Source organism: Anguilla rostrata, chromosome 4, assembly GCF_018555375.3.
Source record: "Anguilla rostrata isolate EN2019 chromosome 4, ASM1855537v3, whole genome shotgun sequence".
Lineage (NCBI taxonomy): Eukaryota > Metazoa > Chordata > Actinopteri > Anguilliformes > Anguillidae > Anguilla > Anguilla rostrata.
Window position 1 is genome coordinate 21,104,917 of NC_057936.1, and position 14,401 is coordinate 21,119,317.

At 42.4% G+C, this 14,401-nt stretch overlaps 2 protein-coding genes across 4 annotated transcripts in view; one reads left to right on the top strand and one right to left on the bottom strand.

Moving 5' to 3' along the window:
* lancl2 (LanC lantibiotic synthetase component C-like 2 (bacterial)) overlaps positions 1–6,209 on the top strand; it is a 41,066-nt gene extending 34,857 nt beyond the window's left edge. For all 3 annotated transcript variants that reach the window (XM_064331297.1, XM_064331298.1, XM_064331299.1), the window contains one exon: positions 352–6,209. In XM_064331297.1, coding sequence (XP_064187367.1) covers positions 352–428 — 77 coding nt within the window. In that variant the 3' untranslated portion in view covers positions 429–6,209. The remainder of the gene's footprint in view (positions 1–351) is intronic.
* Positions 6,210–7,136: 927 nt separating this feature from the next.
* Positions 7,137–14,401, bottom strand: part of LOC135252792 (WW domain binding protein VOPP1-like) — a 58,999-nt gene continuing 51,734 nt past the window's right edge. Inside the window, exon 5 of the mRNA XM_064331300.1 lies at positions 7,137–11,437. Coding sequence (XP_064187370.1) covers positions 11,253–11,437 — 185 coding nt within the window. The 3' untranslated portion in view covers positions 7,137–11,252. The remainder of the gene's footprint in view (positions 11,438–14,401) is intronic.

The window sequence follows — 14,401 nt, forward strand, 5'->3', positions numbered from 1 at the left end:
GCTTCATGTTAGCGCCTAGCGAATAGCGCCAGCCCACGGGGGCACGGTTTCTTCGCTTTCTTTTTTTTTTCAAAAATAGCAAAATTGAGCGAAGTTTGTGCTCAGAAATGTCCATTTAAATTGCACAAAAGGTACAAATCGGCAAGAAGGGATTCTTTGTTCATTTTGGTGAGTTTGATTTTATTTTTGAATTTTTTTTTTTTTTTGGAGTATTTTGTCACAGTGCCTGGAGCAAGAACATGTTTTCTTTGAGAGCCTATTATAAAATGTTCCCTTCAGAAATGGTGAACTCACTGCGAAGCTGAGCCATTCCAGACGACGCTGACGTCATCTCTCTGCTTCCGTTCGCAGGCATGGCCGGGGCCATTCATTATCTCTCAGATCTGGCCGAGCCGGAGAAGTCCCGCTTCCCTGCGTTTCACCTTTGACCTGCGCTCGCGGGGAACCCTGACTCTGTTCCACGGGAAGTGTGAGGGGAGCGTGGACGACTGGGCGGGACTTTGATTTGAGTGACAGAGCTCCTTCTGGACAGCACAGTGCCTCTGACCCTGGCTTGGAGCTCCCTGCAGAAACGGACTCTAAAAACAAGCCTTCAGCCTATAACTCTTTAACACCTCTGTGAGTCTGCATACCCAGCTTTGAAACCGCCACCCTGCCCTCCCCCCAACTCACACTCACACCATAACCCCCTTTTCCCCAAGCGTAGATCGTGGACCTTGCCCTTGCATGCTTCCAGAAAATGCAGTGTTCCTGTTCTGGCCACACCCACTTCGCCTCTGTGTCCCTCCCCCTTTCTCAGTGTTTTGTGTAATGCCGTTACCCCCCGTTACCTATGTCACTGTTGTCTGTCTCTGCATGGGGATGGCAGGACATGTTAGTGACAGAATGTGCCCGCGTTCAGCTATAGCAAAATCTAAATGTCTCAACAGCGTCAAAGAACACAAAAAAGACCTTCTAACGTGCGTTTCTAGTGTGCATCATTCTTTCTGTTCTTTTACATTGGTTCACTGATTAGAGACCGGAAAGAAGGAATGAAAAGAAGAAGAAAAAAAACAGCCAATGGGTAAATGACATGTTTGGCATATTTCCTGGGTGTGGTGTGATTTGTTCGGGCTCATCCCAACCTGGTGAAATGTTAATTAGAGGAGTCACAGGTCTGTATTTACATTATTAATGTAATCTAATTAATGTATTAATTTACATGTTCTTCACACGCTCAGTTCAGATAAGTCATTTTACTGATTGTTAAACTCACTAATCTTTGAGGGGAAAAAATGTCTTGCTTTTATTTGTCAGTCGAACAAATGTTGATTGAAAACCTGCCATAAAGTCATCACAAAATCCCCAGCTTTCCTCCTCCTCACATTATCTGCGAATCTGCTTTCCTAGCAAGACGCACAACGTGTGCGATCATGCGTAGTTTTGACACATTTTCACCTGTTCTCCAAATTGGAAGTGGAATTAGTTTACCAAATGTGTTCGTGCAGGATGTCATTTGTGTGCGAATGTAAACTCTGCTAGGCACTTTGAAATCCCCAAAGTGCTTCAAGCACAACACATCATACACAGTGTAACAGCTTGTTGCTGGATAGAAATTCTTCCCAGTGTCTGCTTTGGGGAAGGCTGTAATCAGTTGAGAGCAGCCCGCTCAGTTCTTCAGGCCTGTGTGATTGTTCATCCAAAGTGCGTGCAAAATATGCATGAAAATCAGAGGGCAGGGGTTCTTACTCGTGGCTGGTGTGTCTGTCTGATTGAGCGGTTAGTGGCCCGTATTCATAAAAGCTCTTGGCAGTCAGAGTAGTTCTCGAGTGGGAAATGGTTAAAACAGAATAGGTGGCAGTTTCCACTGAACATCTGGCTGAAAGTAATTTGGGAGACCAGTGTGGAAGAAAAGCACTTGAAAATCAGTAAACCCTCAGAAATTACTTGCAGAGAGCAAACAAAATTCTCAAGTCCGCATTTTTCTTCAAAACAAGAATGCTGCAGAGCACTGAATTGTCAAGGAGCTTTTTTGGAATGTAAAGATGAAGTTTGGCAATTTTGCTTTGTGCAATAAGGTTTCAGAGTTAGTTCAGGACATTGCCTACACAAAGGAATAAAGCCGTCTCCTGCATTAAAAGTTGTGATGGCTGTTGTTGTTGTGTACAAAAGAATAAGCAGAAGTACAGGGATGACAGTTTTGTGTGAGATTGTTCTGTATACACTATAAATGCTATAGAGCCTAGAAGGAACCCACAGAATCGGGGGTGTTGAATCTTGATTGAGATTGGTTGGTGTGGGCCCAGCCTTTTTTTTTTTTTTAGCCCATCTAAACCCACCTGATTCAGCTATCATTAGATTAACATTCTGCTCAATTAGGACCTTCATCAGTTAAGTCGGGTGTTTTTGTGCTGAGCTAGGTCAAAAGCTTTCCGCTACATCGGGTGGACACCCCTGCATTTCATATACCTCCACAGTGTCAAGTTAGTGTGGTGTCATCTTCCAATGAAGTTCATTCACTATTCAGTGAAGCTCAGGCTGCCTTCACCTCTGATATTATTTTGCCGTTTTACCGCTAGCTTAGCCAGGAGCCGACTTTACGCCTGGACTCTGCAGCTCGATATCATTGTGTTGCCTACAGTCAACTAAATTATGTATGATCTCATCTTCACTGTACAGAAGAACTTTTATTAAAACTGCTCTCTCAATAATTTCATTTTAGTGAGGAAATGAATCGCTGAGAGTGCATTTGTTGCACTGCTTGTATATTTCAAATATTGACTTAACGCCTGTTGTAATTCATTTCAGTCGAAATCCATGAAATATTCTAGCTGGGAGCTCCTGTGAAATATATTAGTAACTGTATGTGTGGTTCATGGTCTGCTGAATGCATCACGTTGGAAATGGGTAGACATCGCGTATATTTCAGTGATACAGCTGTATTCTTTAGGCCTACATGTTATTAATGTGGCAGCCTAGTTCACGTGGCAAGCCAAATGTTGGCTGAGTACCAGTTATTAATAGGTTGCTAAGTGTGCAAACTGTGAAAGCAAAGAAAAATTTACCAGTCAAGTAAGAAGATGCTGAATGTCATGGATAGGCTGTGGAATTGTGCATCTCGGCTCACCAATGTTTGGAAATTAAATGCTCGAAAGAGCATTAGGGGGAAAAGTTGATTCCCAGCGATTGTGAGGGAAAAAATGTCACTGCAGGTTTGTGAAAATTGCGTGGGTTTTCTGATTCTAGCGACTGCATACATTGCTCAAGAATGTACATCTACAAGTCTTTTCTTTGTTCTGTTCTGTTGTGTTCCTAGATGTTACGTGGGATTTTACGCATGCGTGTTTAAACAAGTTGTCTTAACGTGTATGCTTTAGTACTCTCCGTCGTCAAAAAAAGCCGCGCTCACGGGTCTCGCAATTGTCCGAATCACATAATCAAGTGCTATTCAAAACGTCTAGCGTAGGTTTTTGCTTTGTGTGCTGAAGAAACGACGGGAAGCCAGTGGATGGCGCGGATTCCGCTTCTTCGCACATTGGAGGTGATTGATTTCCGAGGCGCGCGATGTCTCCGGTCTGCTCCCCCTTGGGCTTTGACAGTGCTAATGTATGTCGCTCTTATTTTCGCCACCCTGGTGTTGGCAACATAATTGGGTCTATATATAACAGCAGAGCAGAAAGCGATGCATCAATGAAACGTTCGAACAGCGTTCGCAGGACACAAACCTCTGATTTCAGTACTTTTGACAGTAGTGCCCCATCTTGTCTTGTTTATTTTAGGATTAGGCCAGTCTTCACCAGGATGAAATTTGATTTACAGTAGGATTTGATCTGGTCCTGTAGGATATTTATTAAGTATGTTCATGTTGTTTATATTCTTTGCTTGTGCTGAGCAAGCACACTCCACATTACACAGAGGAATCCTGTCCGTTGGGGCTGGATAAAGGAAAAAAGTTCATTTTTCTCAGAATTGGAGTACCATGAAAATGATTTTCTGGGACATCATTTATAATGGCCCCATTTAATTGTAAAATCATGTAAGACCACTCTAATCAAATTTACATTTAGATCCTATAAAAAGATGTGAACTTCACATATTGAATTTAATTTAGCTGGACCCTGACAAGGCACTGTCTTGAGGAATTAATATACCTCTAGCTGTGACCAAAGATTCGTTTTTCCCTTTGACCTTAATTTTTCATGTTTAAAAAAATGCACATCACTTGAAAGGCTGGTCAGTTAATCTCCAAGAAGCAAGTGGTTGGATACATTGCAAACCTTAGAGGGGAGTCCAGTTTTAGCTTTCTTAGCAGCCAGTGCTTAGCAACATGTCTCTGCCATTTACACCACAATCAGCACTCTCTCATTGCATTCAACTACCATTTCTGCTTGTACTTTGCTTGGCCTAAATTTTTATATAATTCCCTAATTTTGTTTTGCACATACATGCAGGGTCAGATTTTTTCCTTCACAGTTTGGTGAGTTTGGTGACCAAATTGAATTTGTAAGTTGAATTTAAGGATAATTTTGGATTAAATCCAGGTTATACTCAGAACCGTACACCTGCCAGTACAGTGTAATGATGGAGTGGTGTGTGTGGTTGATTGAATCCTGGATTGTTTTACTTAAAATCTTAAGTATTTAATTTAAGTTTTTTTATTTACTTTGAATTCACAAAGTACATTTTGCATCAAATAAAGAATATGCATTTGCTGATGAACCATAATTAAATTTCTCCTGTAAAATGACACTTTGGGTGTTGCTTATGCAAGTACACTTTGTGACAGTCTCTTTAGCTGGATAAGTGTTATATTTGGTATTAGGGGTAGGATAAGTTTTTTTTATTTTATTTGTTCAAATGCATTGCATTCAGTGCAAAGATCTTGAAGTTTTTTTTTAGTGGGGACTTATCCGTCCTAATGATGTGGTGATATTGTCCTTGAATTTTACTGGTTGTGGTTATGAAATTATTTCAGCTCATAATTTGGTATGTAGTGTCATTTTTTAATGAGTGTTTTGCCAGAGAATTTAGTGTCATTTCCGTATAAAATTCAGAGTAATTTAGCTTTAAATCAGAGTACTTGTTTCAAATCTTAACTTTTCTATTTGATTTCCATTTCACACTTGCTCAAGTCTCTTCGCTCAGCAGTTGCAATCTAGAGGAAGCCAATTTAGGGAATAAATCGAATCCATTAAGGGCTTGTGGATTGTGCCTCCATCATTCATGAAATGTTTAAAGCACAAATGGTATTTCTCATTATGCCTTCCCAGTAAAATACTGATACACAAATGTAATATCTGGATCACTAGTGTGGGGATTTAAATGGCAGCACAGCACAGACTGCTGTTTGTCTTCCCTCAGATATGAAATGTCCGCTCTTCTGTCTTGTGTTTGCGTGGCCCTCGCTGGTTGGCTGCATTAGGAGCTCTGGGCCTTTCAAACACAGGCGGTCTGTATCAATAAGAAGGAAGAGTCCGCGTCCGTGGATGCCATGTAGCGCTCTGAGCTATGAGGTGAACTCCTGTAATCCCAGCCCAGAGTATCTGTTGAACTGAATCTCCTCCAACTGCTCACTGCTCTAGAATCAAACCGGCAGGTGAGTTTCACCCCACATTACTTTCAAGGTCGGGTCTGTGAGGATAAAGAAATGTTAGCCAAAAAAATCCTAAAAGAATACAAAATGGCTGGACTGAAATGGCAGCGCGTTGTTTCAGTGAAAGCTTTAGCATGTTTCGTCGGATGAATTCAGTATTGTGATGCACTTACCGGCTGTGTACCAAAGCCTGGGTATCCTTAGAATTGAGGTCACATTAATAATGGGGCTTATAAACTGTCATTTTTCATAAGATGTATTCAACTCATTGAAAATGATTTTTAAAGACATGTTGAAAAGGCCATTCTGAGTTTAAATGTGATACTATATGCAATATGGGCACAAACATAGCTGTCAAAAAAACAAAAAAAAAAGCTACCAACACTGATGTCCTATAGTGCCAAATACAAATGTCATTTCTGGGGAGTGATACATAGTGTTCCTTGTGAAGTGGTCTTGCTACTATATGTTGTTTTGTCTTGGATATAACCTAGTGTAAGAACTGTGCGTTTGTGTTCTCTTTTTCATGTCCTTGGTAATATGAATGTTACAAAAACTGCTACAAATTGTCTGTACTTTACTGTCTGAACTGCTTTGTACAAATGTCATTTTCAATAAAATGCAAGACCGTTTGAAAGGTTGGGGTGGCCATTTCACATCACATAATCCTATTATAAGAAACATCTAATTTGACATTATTTCCAGTGGTCCTTTTTGCCATTTTAACAATGCTTTAATTCCTTTTATTAAATATATAGTATATTTTTGTAATCTTTAAACATTTTTCAGTGATTGAAACGCACACACTCTCATAACATATTTTTAGATGCCATCCAATGTAATCACCTTTTCTATAACCAGTGTTGTGGCTTATTTGTAACATTTAACATTTTTTAATTGATAAAATCCAGTTAACAAATGTCTAAGGCCAAACTATTTAATATGAACACTGTATTTACCACATGCATCCAGTAGTCATCCAGTAGGAATTTTAATGCAATTAAAACCATGTTACTTCACAGTTTTAATGCAAAACTGTTTTCCTGATCAGTTTATACACTGCATATTTTGTTTTTCTAGATATTTTTGGGTAAGTGGCATTTTGGAAGTATGAACAAAGGTTGTAATTGCATGTATGCTAGGAACGGGACTATTTTTAAGTGTTAAAATTCCAATTAAGAAAATCTAATACCATTTGGTTTTCCATCGAAATTTATAGGGAAACACACAGAGTTGTCTATAGCTAAAGTCTGAACCGAGACACAGATTTTAAAATCAAAACGAGACAATTCATGAAGTAAGCCTGTGTTCAAAAGAATTTGTTCACCTGTACAAGATTGTTATTTTGCTCAAAGGGAATATGGTCCAGACCATGGCAGCCCTGGCTGGCTGGCAGACGCACTGCGTGGTGTGCAGTATCACCACCATGGGAGGCAGAAGGAGTGACTGTTCATTCCATATTGGGAGAAAAACAGGTAATAAAGAAAATAAATCTACAAGCCAGAGGTCCTTTTTCACATACTCTTTATCTGCTTGTGAGTAAAGAGGGAAAAAGAATCAACAATAGTTCTTAACAGAGGGGAAATTTATTATTTTAGTACATAATCAGGAAATATTCTCATTTTTTAATAACATAATTAGATGACATCACCCCACCAACAGTGAAAGCGGATCCTAACTAGCGCTACAAATTACATCTGAAATCTCCAAATTGCATAGATTAAAATGGTAAATTGATATACGCACTATATTAGCCAGATGTATGGGCAACAACATCCAAAGGAATACAGTAACACTTAATATGTCATAATTCCACCTCCCCCCATCCTGTTTCATATCTACCATTGTCTCTGCACTGGAAAGGACACAAAACGATCAGGTATTAAAACACGACACCAATAACTGAACAGTAGGCTGAAATGAATCCATTCTGCAGCAAGCCGTTGTACAGCTGGGCTGCTGAGTTTCAGTCTCCAGTTCAATAGGCCGACAGGAACAAGTGCAAAGTATCCTGCAATAAACAATCTGCAGGTTGTCAATACGAGACTCAGTCTACACACCCATGACAAATTATTCTGAGATACTGTTTCAAAGAAGAAAAGATAGGTTTCCTCATTTGTTTTTTTTTTTTTTACAAGTTCGACTAAGGTTATTGCTGTTGACATTGGCGTATTTTGTTGGACATAAGCTAGTCGGTAGCTGTTCGACTGTTATACACCATGTCAATGTGTGTTGATCAACTTATCTTGGCACTTGGCAAGATGAAGATATTTTTATATATTGTTTTTGGTAAGAAATGTTTGGTTTTGCATTCCGTTGCCAACTGTTGAAAGTATATGTCTGGTAAGTGTAGGTTCCATTCAAAAGTTGGCCATGTTTACATGCAAAACAGAATTACTGTATTAATGTGTATGTTCAATAACTCCATATATGGTCTGGCTATGAAAAAAACCTGACCATGAGCGTAATATATCAGTTTTACCGTGATGCCTCCAAATAAAGGTTTGGGATATTCTGTTAATGTTTCTGTAACAAAATATTCTCCATATAATATATTTGGAATGCACATACCTTACAAACAACTATGGACACAAAAGTATATACAGTTACTAGTACAGTTACTAGTACTGATGTAGTAAGCACTCAAATTGCATGGATTATTACTAAGAATATTTAGCAGGATAACTAAATAAAAACAAATAGGTTTGTGTTTTAAGCGTTTGAACATGAACTGAATCCAAAACTGTCCTGCTGTATATTTGTATGACGGTTACTAAGAATGCTTTATTTTTCAGTTTCTATAAAAAATATCCTGGATATTGGAAACTATGAGTGAAATATTAAACTTCAAACAACTGGTTCAAATTCATAATTCAAAGATTCTGAATTCTTAGGCCTTCAGAATATTACCTGCATGCAAACATAGTTGCTGAAATCTCCTAAATTCAATTAATGATCTGAATTTGAATTTTAAAGAGATAATTCATGTTGTTGGATTTTGACAGCCCTCAGTCATGCTCAATTAAATCAGTTTCACAGAAGACTGCAGCTCAACTGTTGTGCTCATGATTAAGTGGCAATTGTGTTCGGTTGCATGTTCAGATATAAGATGAGATAGACTAAAGGTAAATGTCCAATGAAATCCACTCATCTCTCCTTCATGAAAAGTAGAACAACAAGACACACTGTTTATTGGTTGAAGATACTTTTTTGTCCTCTAGAAGTAAAATGTTGCTATGACTTGCTTTCGTGGGGAGGTACTGAACATGAGAATGAAGGCTTCAGCATGCTTCATACAAACTGGCTTGTTTGACACGCTATCTGTGTTGTTCATACCATCTTTGAAGTAGCTAAACTCCAAGTGGGCTGAGAAGCTGTCTGTCATACAAAGGGGGTGGGGTAACAGGAAATAGACATAAGAAATCATCTTAGCAATGAGAGAGGTTATGTTTGCTGTGCAATCTCCATTCATGAATTCAGCTATTTCTGGGTGTTTATAATCAGGACTAGAGTCATTAGTGGCCCCGTTAATGCAGGATTTTGTATTTACAGAGAAAAAAGAGCCAAAATGTGGGAAAAAACAGACAACATTAGATAAACATGGACACTCCATTGTCTTTTTTTTGAAGATTATGATGGGTGTTTATCCAGACTTAAACCAAAACAAAATAAATACTCCTGTTTCTTTGAGCCAATCTTCTTTAGGTGTCGAACATTTGTGTTGTTTGCAATATTATGGCAAAAATAGTTAATTTTATCAGAACGCATATGAATTAGTGTAAAAAGCAGATTTTGTAATGTCCTGCGTTCCAAAGACACAGCATTCCATGGGCTTCTTCTTCTTCTGATTTTCACTAGCAGATGGCGAACGACTTTTGAGAACTTGCAGACCACCTGCAACCCTGCCCATTGCACACCTGGCCAATCGCTGCAGAAACTGGGCATAGCCTTCGGAATTCCGATTTTCGGAAAGTTACAAGCTCCTTTCCAATTCGACTGTTGGAAAGGAGCTTTCAGACGCTCTCCGTCATTCTGAACAGCAGTTCATTTGAAGCGTGCAGAAGCCTGGAGAGAATCATTTTCAGGATCACATTCAGCCTGAGAGTGCTGAGTCTCCAGAAGTAAGATTAACGATCATTAACGATCGTGCAGATTAATGATTTTAATTGAATCTTTCAGGTTGAATCATCACACGTAGGTTTATTTATTTTTATGCTGGTTCAGGCCGGGGTTTTAGTTCAAAGCGTTCAATTTTATTCCGCACCGACACTGTAAAAAAAAGCAGGAAGCGCTTCCCTTCTAACAGACATCTCGGCACTGGGCTTTTTATCTGTGCTTAACATACTGCATGAAATTGGGCCTGTCAAATTTACCACCCTCTGTAAAAAGATTTCAACAAACGTAACAGTTGTGATAAATCGAGATGAGTTCTCTTGCCTTCACGGGAGCTGTGCAATTAGCTTAGTACTACCAGATCCCCGCTGAGAGGGTTTATGAATAATCTTACATTTCTTTCTAAGCATGAGTGGATTACAAAGTCAGATGCCCAATGACCTTTCGGATGGAATTCATTAATCAAATGCAAGTGAGTGTCTTCAGAAAAACCCTTTGAACCATTAAATTCTTAACCGGCTTACATTTATTAGATGGTTTTCTAGTTCCGATAAGTTTCTCCTCCCTGACTGTGATGGCCTCCACCCTTTTATGCAGATTTTCTAAGTAACTCTGGTCCTGCTGTCCACCTCCCAATATTATACAGGGACGGTGCGTGCGTTAAAGTGAGTGTAACCACTTTTGATTTTCCATATACTGTGCAGAATTACACAAATGGCATCTAACAGCTTTATGAGTATCCACATCTGCAAATTAGTGTTTAGTTTTAGACATGATGCCTGATGGTGGAGATACTGAAGTTCTTCTTTTGGAGCCACTTGGGCCCAGTCGACACTCAGTTCTGGTTTGTAAGAGGAACATTAAAAAAGCACAGCCTATCAACCATCATTGTGACATATAAAGATTTGTACAGCTGAACTGCTGTCTTCTGAACCACACCAAGTGTTGTTGAAATCTCTTGTTGTATCCTCTTGGTATTTACAAAAGTACACCGCACCCACAGCCCCCCCACCCCACCCTCGCCAAACACACATACACACACACACACACATACACGCTCACGCGGCTCAGTAATTCAAGAGGTTTAACGGTCCAGTGCTCGTGGCACTAAAGCCTATACCAAGTCTACAGGTCCCACTGGTCACCCAGAATGTCACTCACTGTGGTGAAAATCACTACATCCAGTCAGTTGTTTCTACTCAGGTCATGTAACATGTAATTTCAGAAAGGTGACGGGGAGACAGACAGAGAGAGAACACGAGTGGATCATGAACACAGCTCAGCTTTCCTGCACGCAATCCGCGCCGCAGGCTTCAGATCAGGGCTGTCCGTCAAGCCGTCACGTGACGTCTTCCCGCCGGCGACCACGCCCCCTGGGGTCAGGGGGGTCCCGCTGCGGAGGGCCTGCGCGTGGAGCTCGTGGAGCACGAGCATCCTCTTCCTCGTCCCTGACTGGGGGCCGGCCGCGCCGTGCGCACGTCACCACACGCGTAAAGGAAAACCGGGGAGGGTGCTTGGGGCGGGGCGCGCGATGGCGTCTCTGTTCGCGGGACCGCGGAGCCCGCGCCTACTTCTTCTCCGAGGTCTGGAACACCTGTTCGTACGGCGGGGGCGGGTGGTTGCAGTAAGAGGGCGGCGGAGGGTAGGGGGCCATCATGTGGGGCGAGTTGGGCTGCACCTGGTAGGCGGGGGCGAGGGGAGTCGTCATTGCTCCGCCTAGGTCTCCGTAGTTCTGCATGCCAGACTGGGACCCTGCGGGGGAGGAGGGAGGGACGGAGGGACGGAGGGAGGGAGGGAGGGAGGGAGGGAGAGGGACAGATCATTCATGCAATACTTGTTAGACATTGGTATGAGGAGGACAGTGAACAGATGATTGTAATTTCTATTATTTCCTACTGGATAAAGTATCTATCTGTCTGTCGATCGGTCAATCTATCTATCTACTGTATCTATCTATATCTATTTATCTATGTGTCTATCTATTTATAAGCATTCATCGCTAGAGGGAAGGGCAGAGCTATGGTAATCTCTGCAGTGCAGTGAGCTAATATTTGGGATGTATATTCACCAGGTGAAAGGTTTCAAGGAAATGGATTTGCTTAGTGGAATGAAATGAGATGGAAAATGCATGTGGAGATGGACCTGAGAGGGTCCAGCAAGCGTGTTTGTTTGCCCAGCAGTGGTATCCAGGTAAATGCAGAGTACATTTAGCATGCGGCGCGTGGCAGCAGCCAAACCATCTGTGCAGAGAATCGTAAGGAAGCAATTCCGCTCAATTCTTCGCCATTAGGACGAGGAAATGACAATGAATTGACACAGGAAGCCTGGCAGCGGGTTATCTCCAGCCTCGGAGTCAGGTCTGCGTCCCTCTCATTTCCAGTTCGCGCGATTTCCTAATTTGCACGCGAGCATTTCGTCGAGCCTGGTACCGGTCCCGCGGGCGGCCGAGATATCGGCCCTGCGCGTAGAAGGCGGGGTGCATACGCTCGTGTGTTCACCTGGAAACGGGCTGTCAAAAGCTGGGCCCTAATGAGCGTGAGGGAAGGAGAGGAGTCCAGCAGCGCAGCGCCTAACGAGGACGCGGGGCTGTCACAGGAAGCGTCCGCGCGCGCCTGACGAGCCGCTCTGAGGGCCGCGCGTAGTTACCGCCGCGGCGGACGCGCAGGGAGAATGAGGACGAGCCTGTTTTCGGCGCGCCCGGGCTCTCTCTGGGGCCGGCTGCGGGGCTGCCTGCGAGCGGGCCGGAGGTGGCGTCCCCCCCTCGCCGGCTAACGAACGCCCCCCCCCCCCCCCCGCGTCTCGCCTTTTCTGAGCCGCTGGCAGGGCGCTCAGCTCCACCCCCCGCCCTGATAACGCTGCCAGTCCCCTGCGGGGGGCAGCAGTTGTCACTTCCTGCCCACCTCCCTGCCAGCCCTCCTGCCATCTCTGTCACAAATGCCCTCTTTCTGTGCATGGCAACATGCACTACTGCCATCCTTTGACACGGAAAGGCCCCCTTAAATGTCAACATTTCACGAATCTACCAATTACACAGGCTTACTGTTAGTTTGTTTTCAAACATGACATACAGGATGGTACCACACGGAACATTTGGAAGGATGTGTCCTGTAACTCAGACAGTGATTATTTTTAATGGTTCTGAACCCAGTACTCTTACCACTGCTACACAGAGATACCTTCTTCTCCTACGATACTGACACATTAAATTGTAAACAGCTTTCAGATGTACAGGAGCACTGCTTTAAAATACATTTACCTTGAGAACTTTACTGATATAGCAGTTGCACAGCACTGCGATATCAAAAAAGCACTTCTGTTGTCAAAGCACAAAAAAGCACTTTCTTTGTCAAACCTCCAACTAATGTGTTTCAACATAATGTTCTTCTGCACTGGGCTGAAAAGTGAATACAATTTGAAAGCAGGTTGAAAATTATGTAGTCTGCATTCTTTATATTTGTAATATAAATTGTGAATATTCAGTCATAGAATTCAAATATATTAGAACGAGTAAAACAAAAGGAACAACAGCTATTCACAAAGCTATACACAGCTCTCCATGCACTCAATGCAATTTTCTACATGACTGACACTCATAATGGAAATTCTCATTTATTTGTACTCGTAGCAATAGAAAGCTTCGGAAAGCCGGGGAAAGTTTAGGTGACCTACATTCTTGTAGAATGTCAGTCGCACTGAACCAAGCAGTGGAAAAAGTCAAAGACAGCCCAGAGCATCGCATGAGCTATGCAACGTGCTACAGGATTTAGCCCGGTTAATGCTGCATGGCAGCGATCCTCAACTTCATGGCTTATCTAATCAGTATGTTGTAAGTGGCTAAATGCATTCGTTCAGACAAGTGCAAGTTCATTCTGTTGTTCTGTAGATGCTGGCCTTTGAATAAAAGGAGTGAAGGACACATCCAATCACCATTAGAGCTTTGTATATTTGTATATTTCCTCAAATCCTTTGAAAACACCATGGATCCTAGGATTTATTTTCTGGAATGATAGCAGTGTGTAACGCAAGAACATATTTTTGCGCTGTGCATATGTATGGATGTCCCTTAATTAATTACACCAAGATTTATGTGAAAACGTAAAAAGCTAATCCACAGAATCAAGGCTCGCATCACCTTCATGCTCTTCATTTTGATAAATATAAGCATAAATAAAGTTTTTTGTTTTTGCAGGTTGCAGATGTCTTTTTCTGGGACCCTCCCAGTGCAGTTCTGCCTCTCCGATTGCTGGGGCTCCTCCAGCATTACCGTGTCCACCCCCCACCCCCACATTTCCCCCCCCCCAACTTAAAAACACCCCGGATCAAAGGATCAAAGGTCAGTAATAACCTGTTAAAACACACCGCGCCGATTTAGCAGGCTGCAATTTCACGCACCGCCGGACGCCCGGGTCCTCCAGACTTCCCAGCCCCGGCGCCGCGGCCCTTTAATTGCGGGGGGGCTGTGAAGATGGCCACGGCGTGATGAACGCGCAGAGCTCTATAAAATAATCCTAGCAGGCCTCCTATAATAGGCTCCCCCACATCCGGGGGAGAAAAAAAAACCATTCTGAAGGGAGGACGGAACCTTGTACTCTCGCGGGAGCAGCCATGGGGGAGGAACAATTCACTGGATATAAAACCACCGAGGCTGAGGAAAATCAGGCTACCCAGGCTCCGCTACGAGCGCACGGAACCACGGGACCCTTAACCTCCTCACTC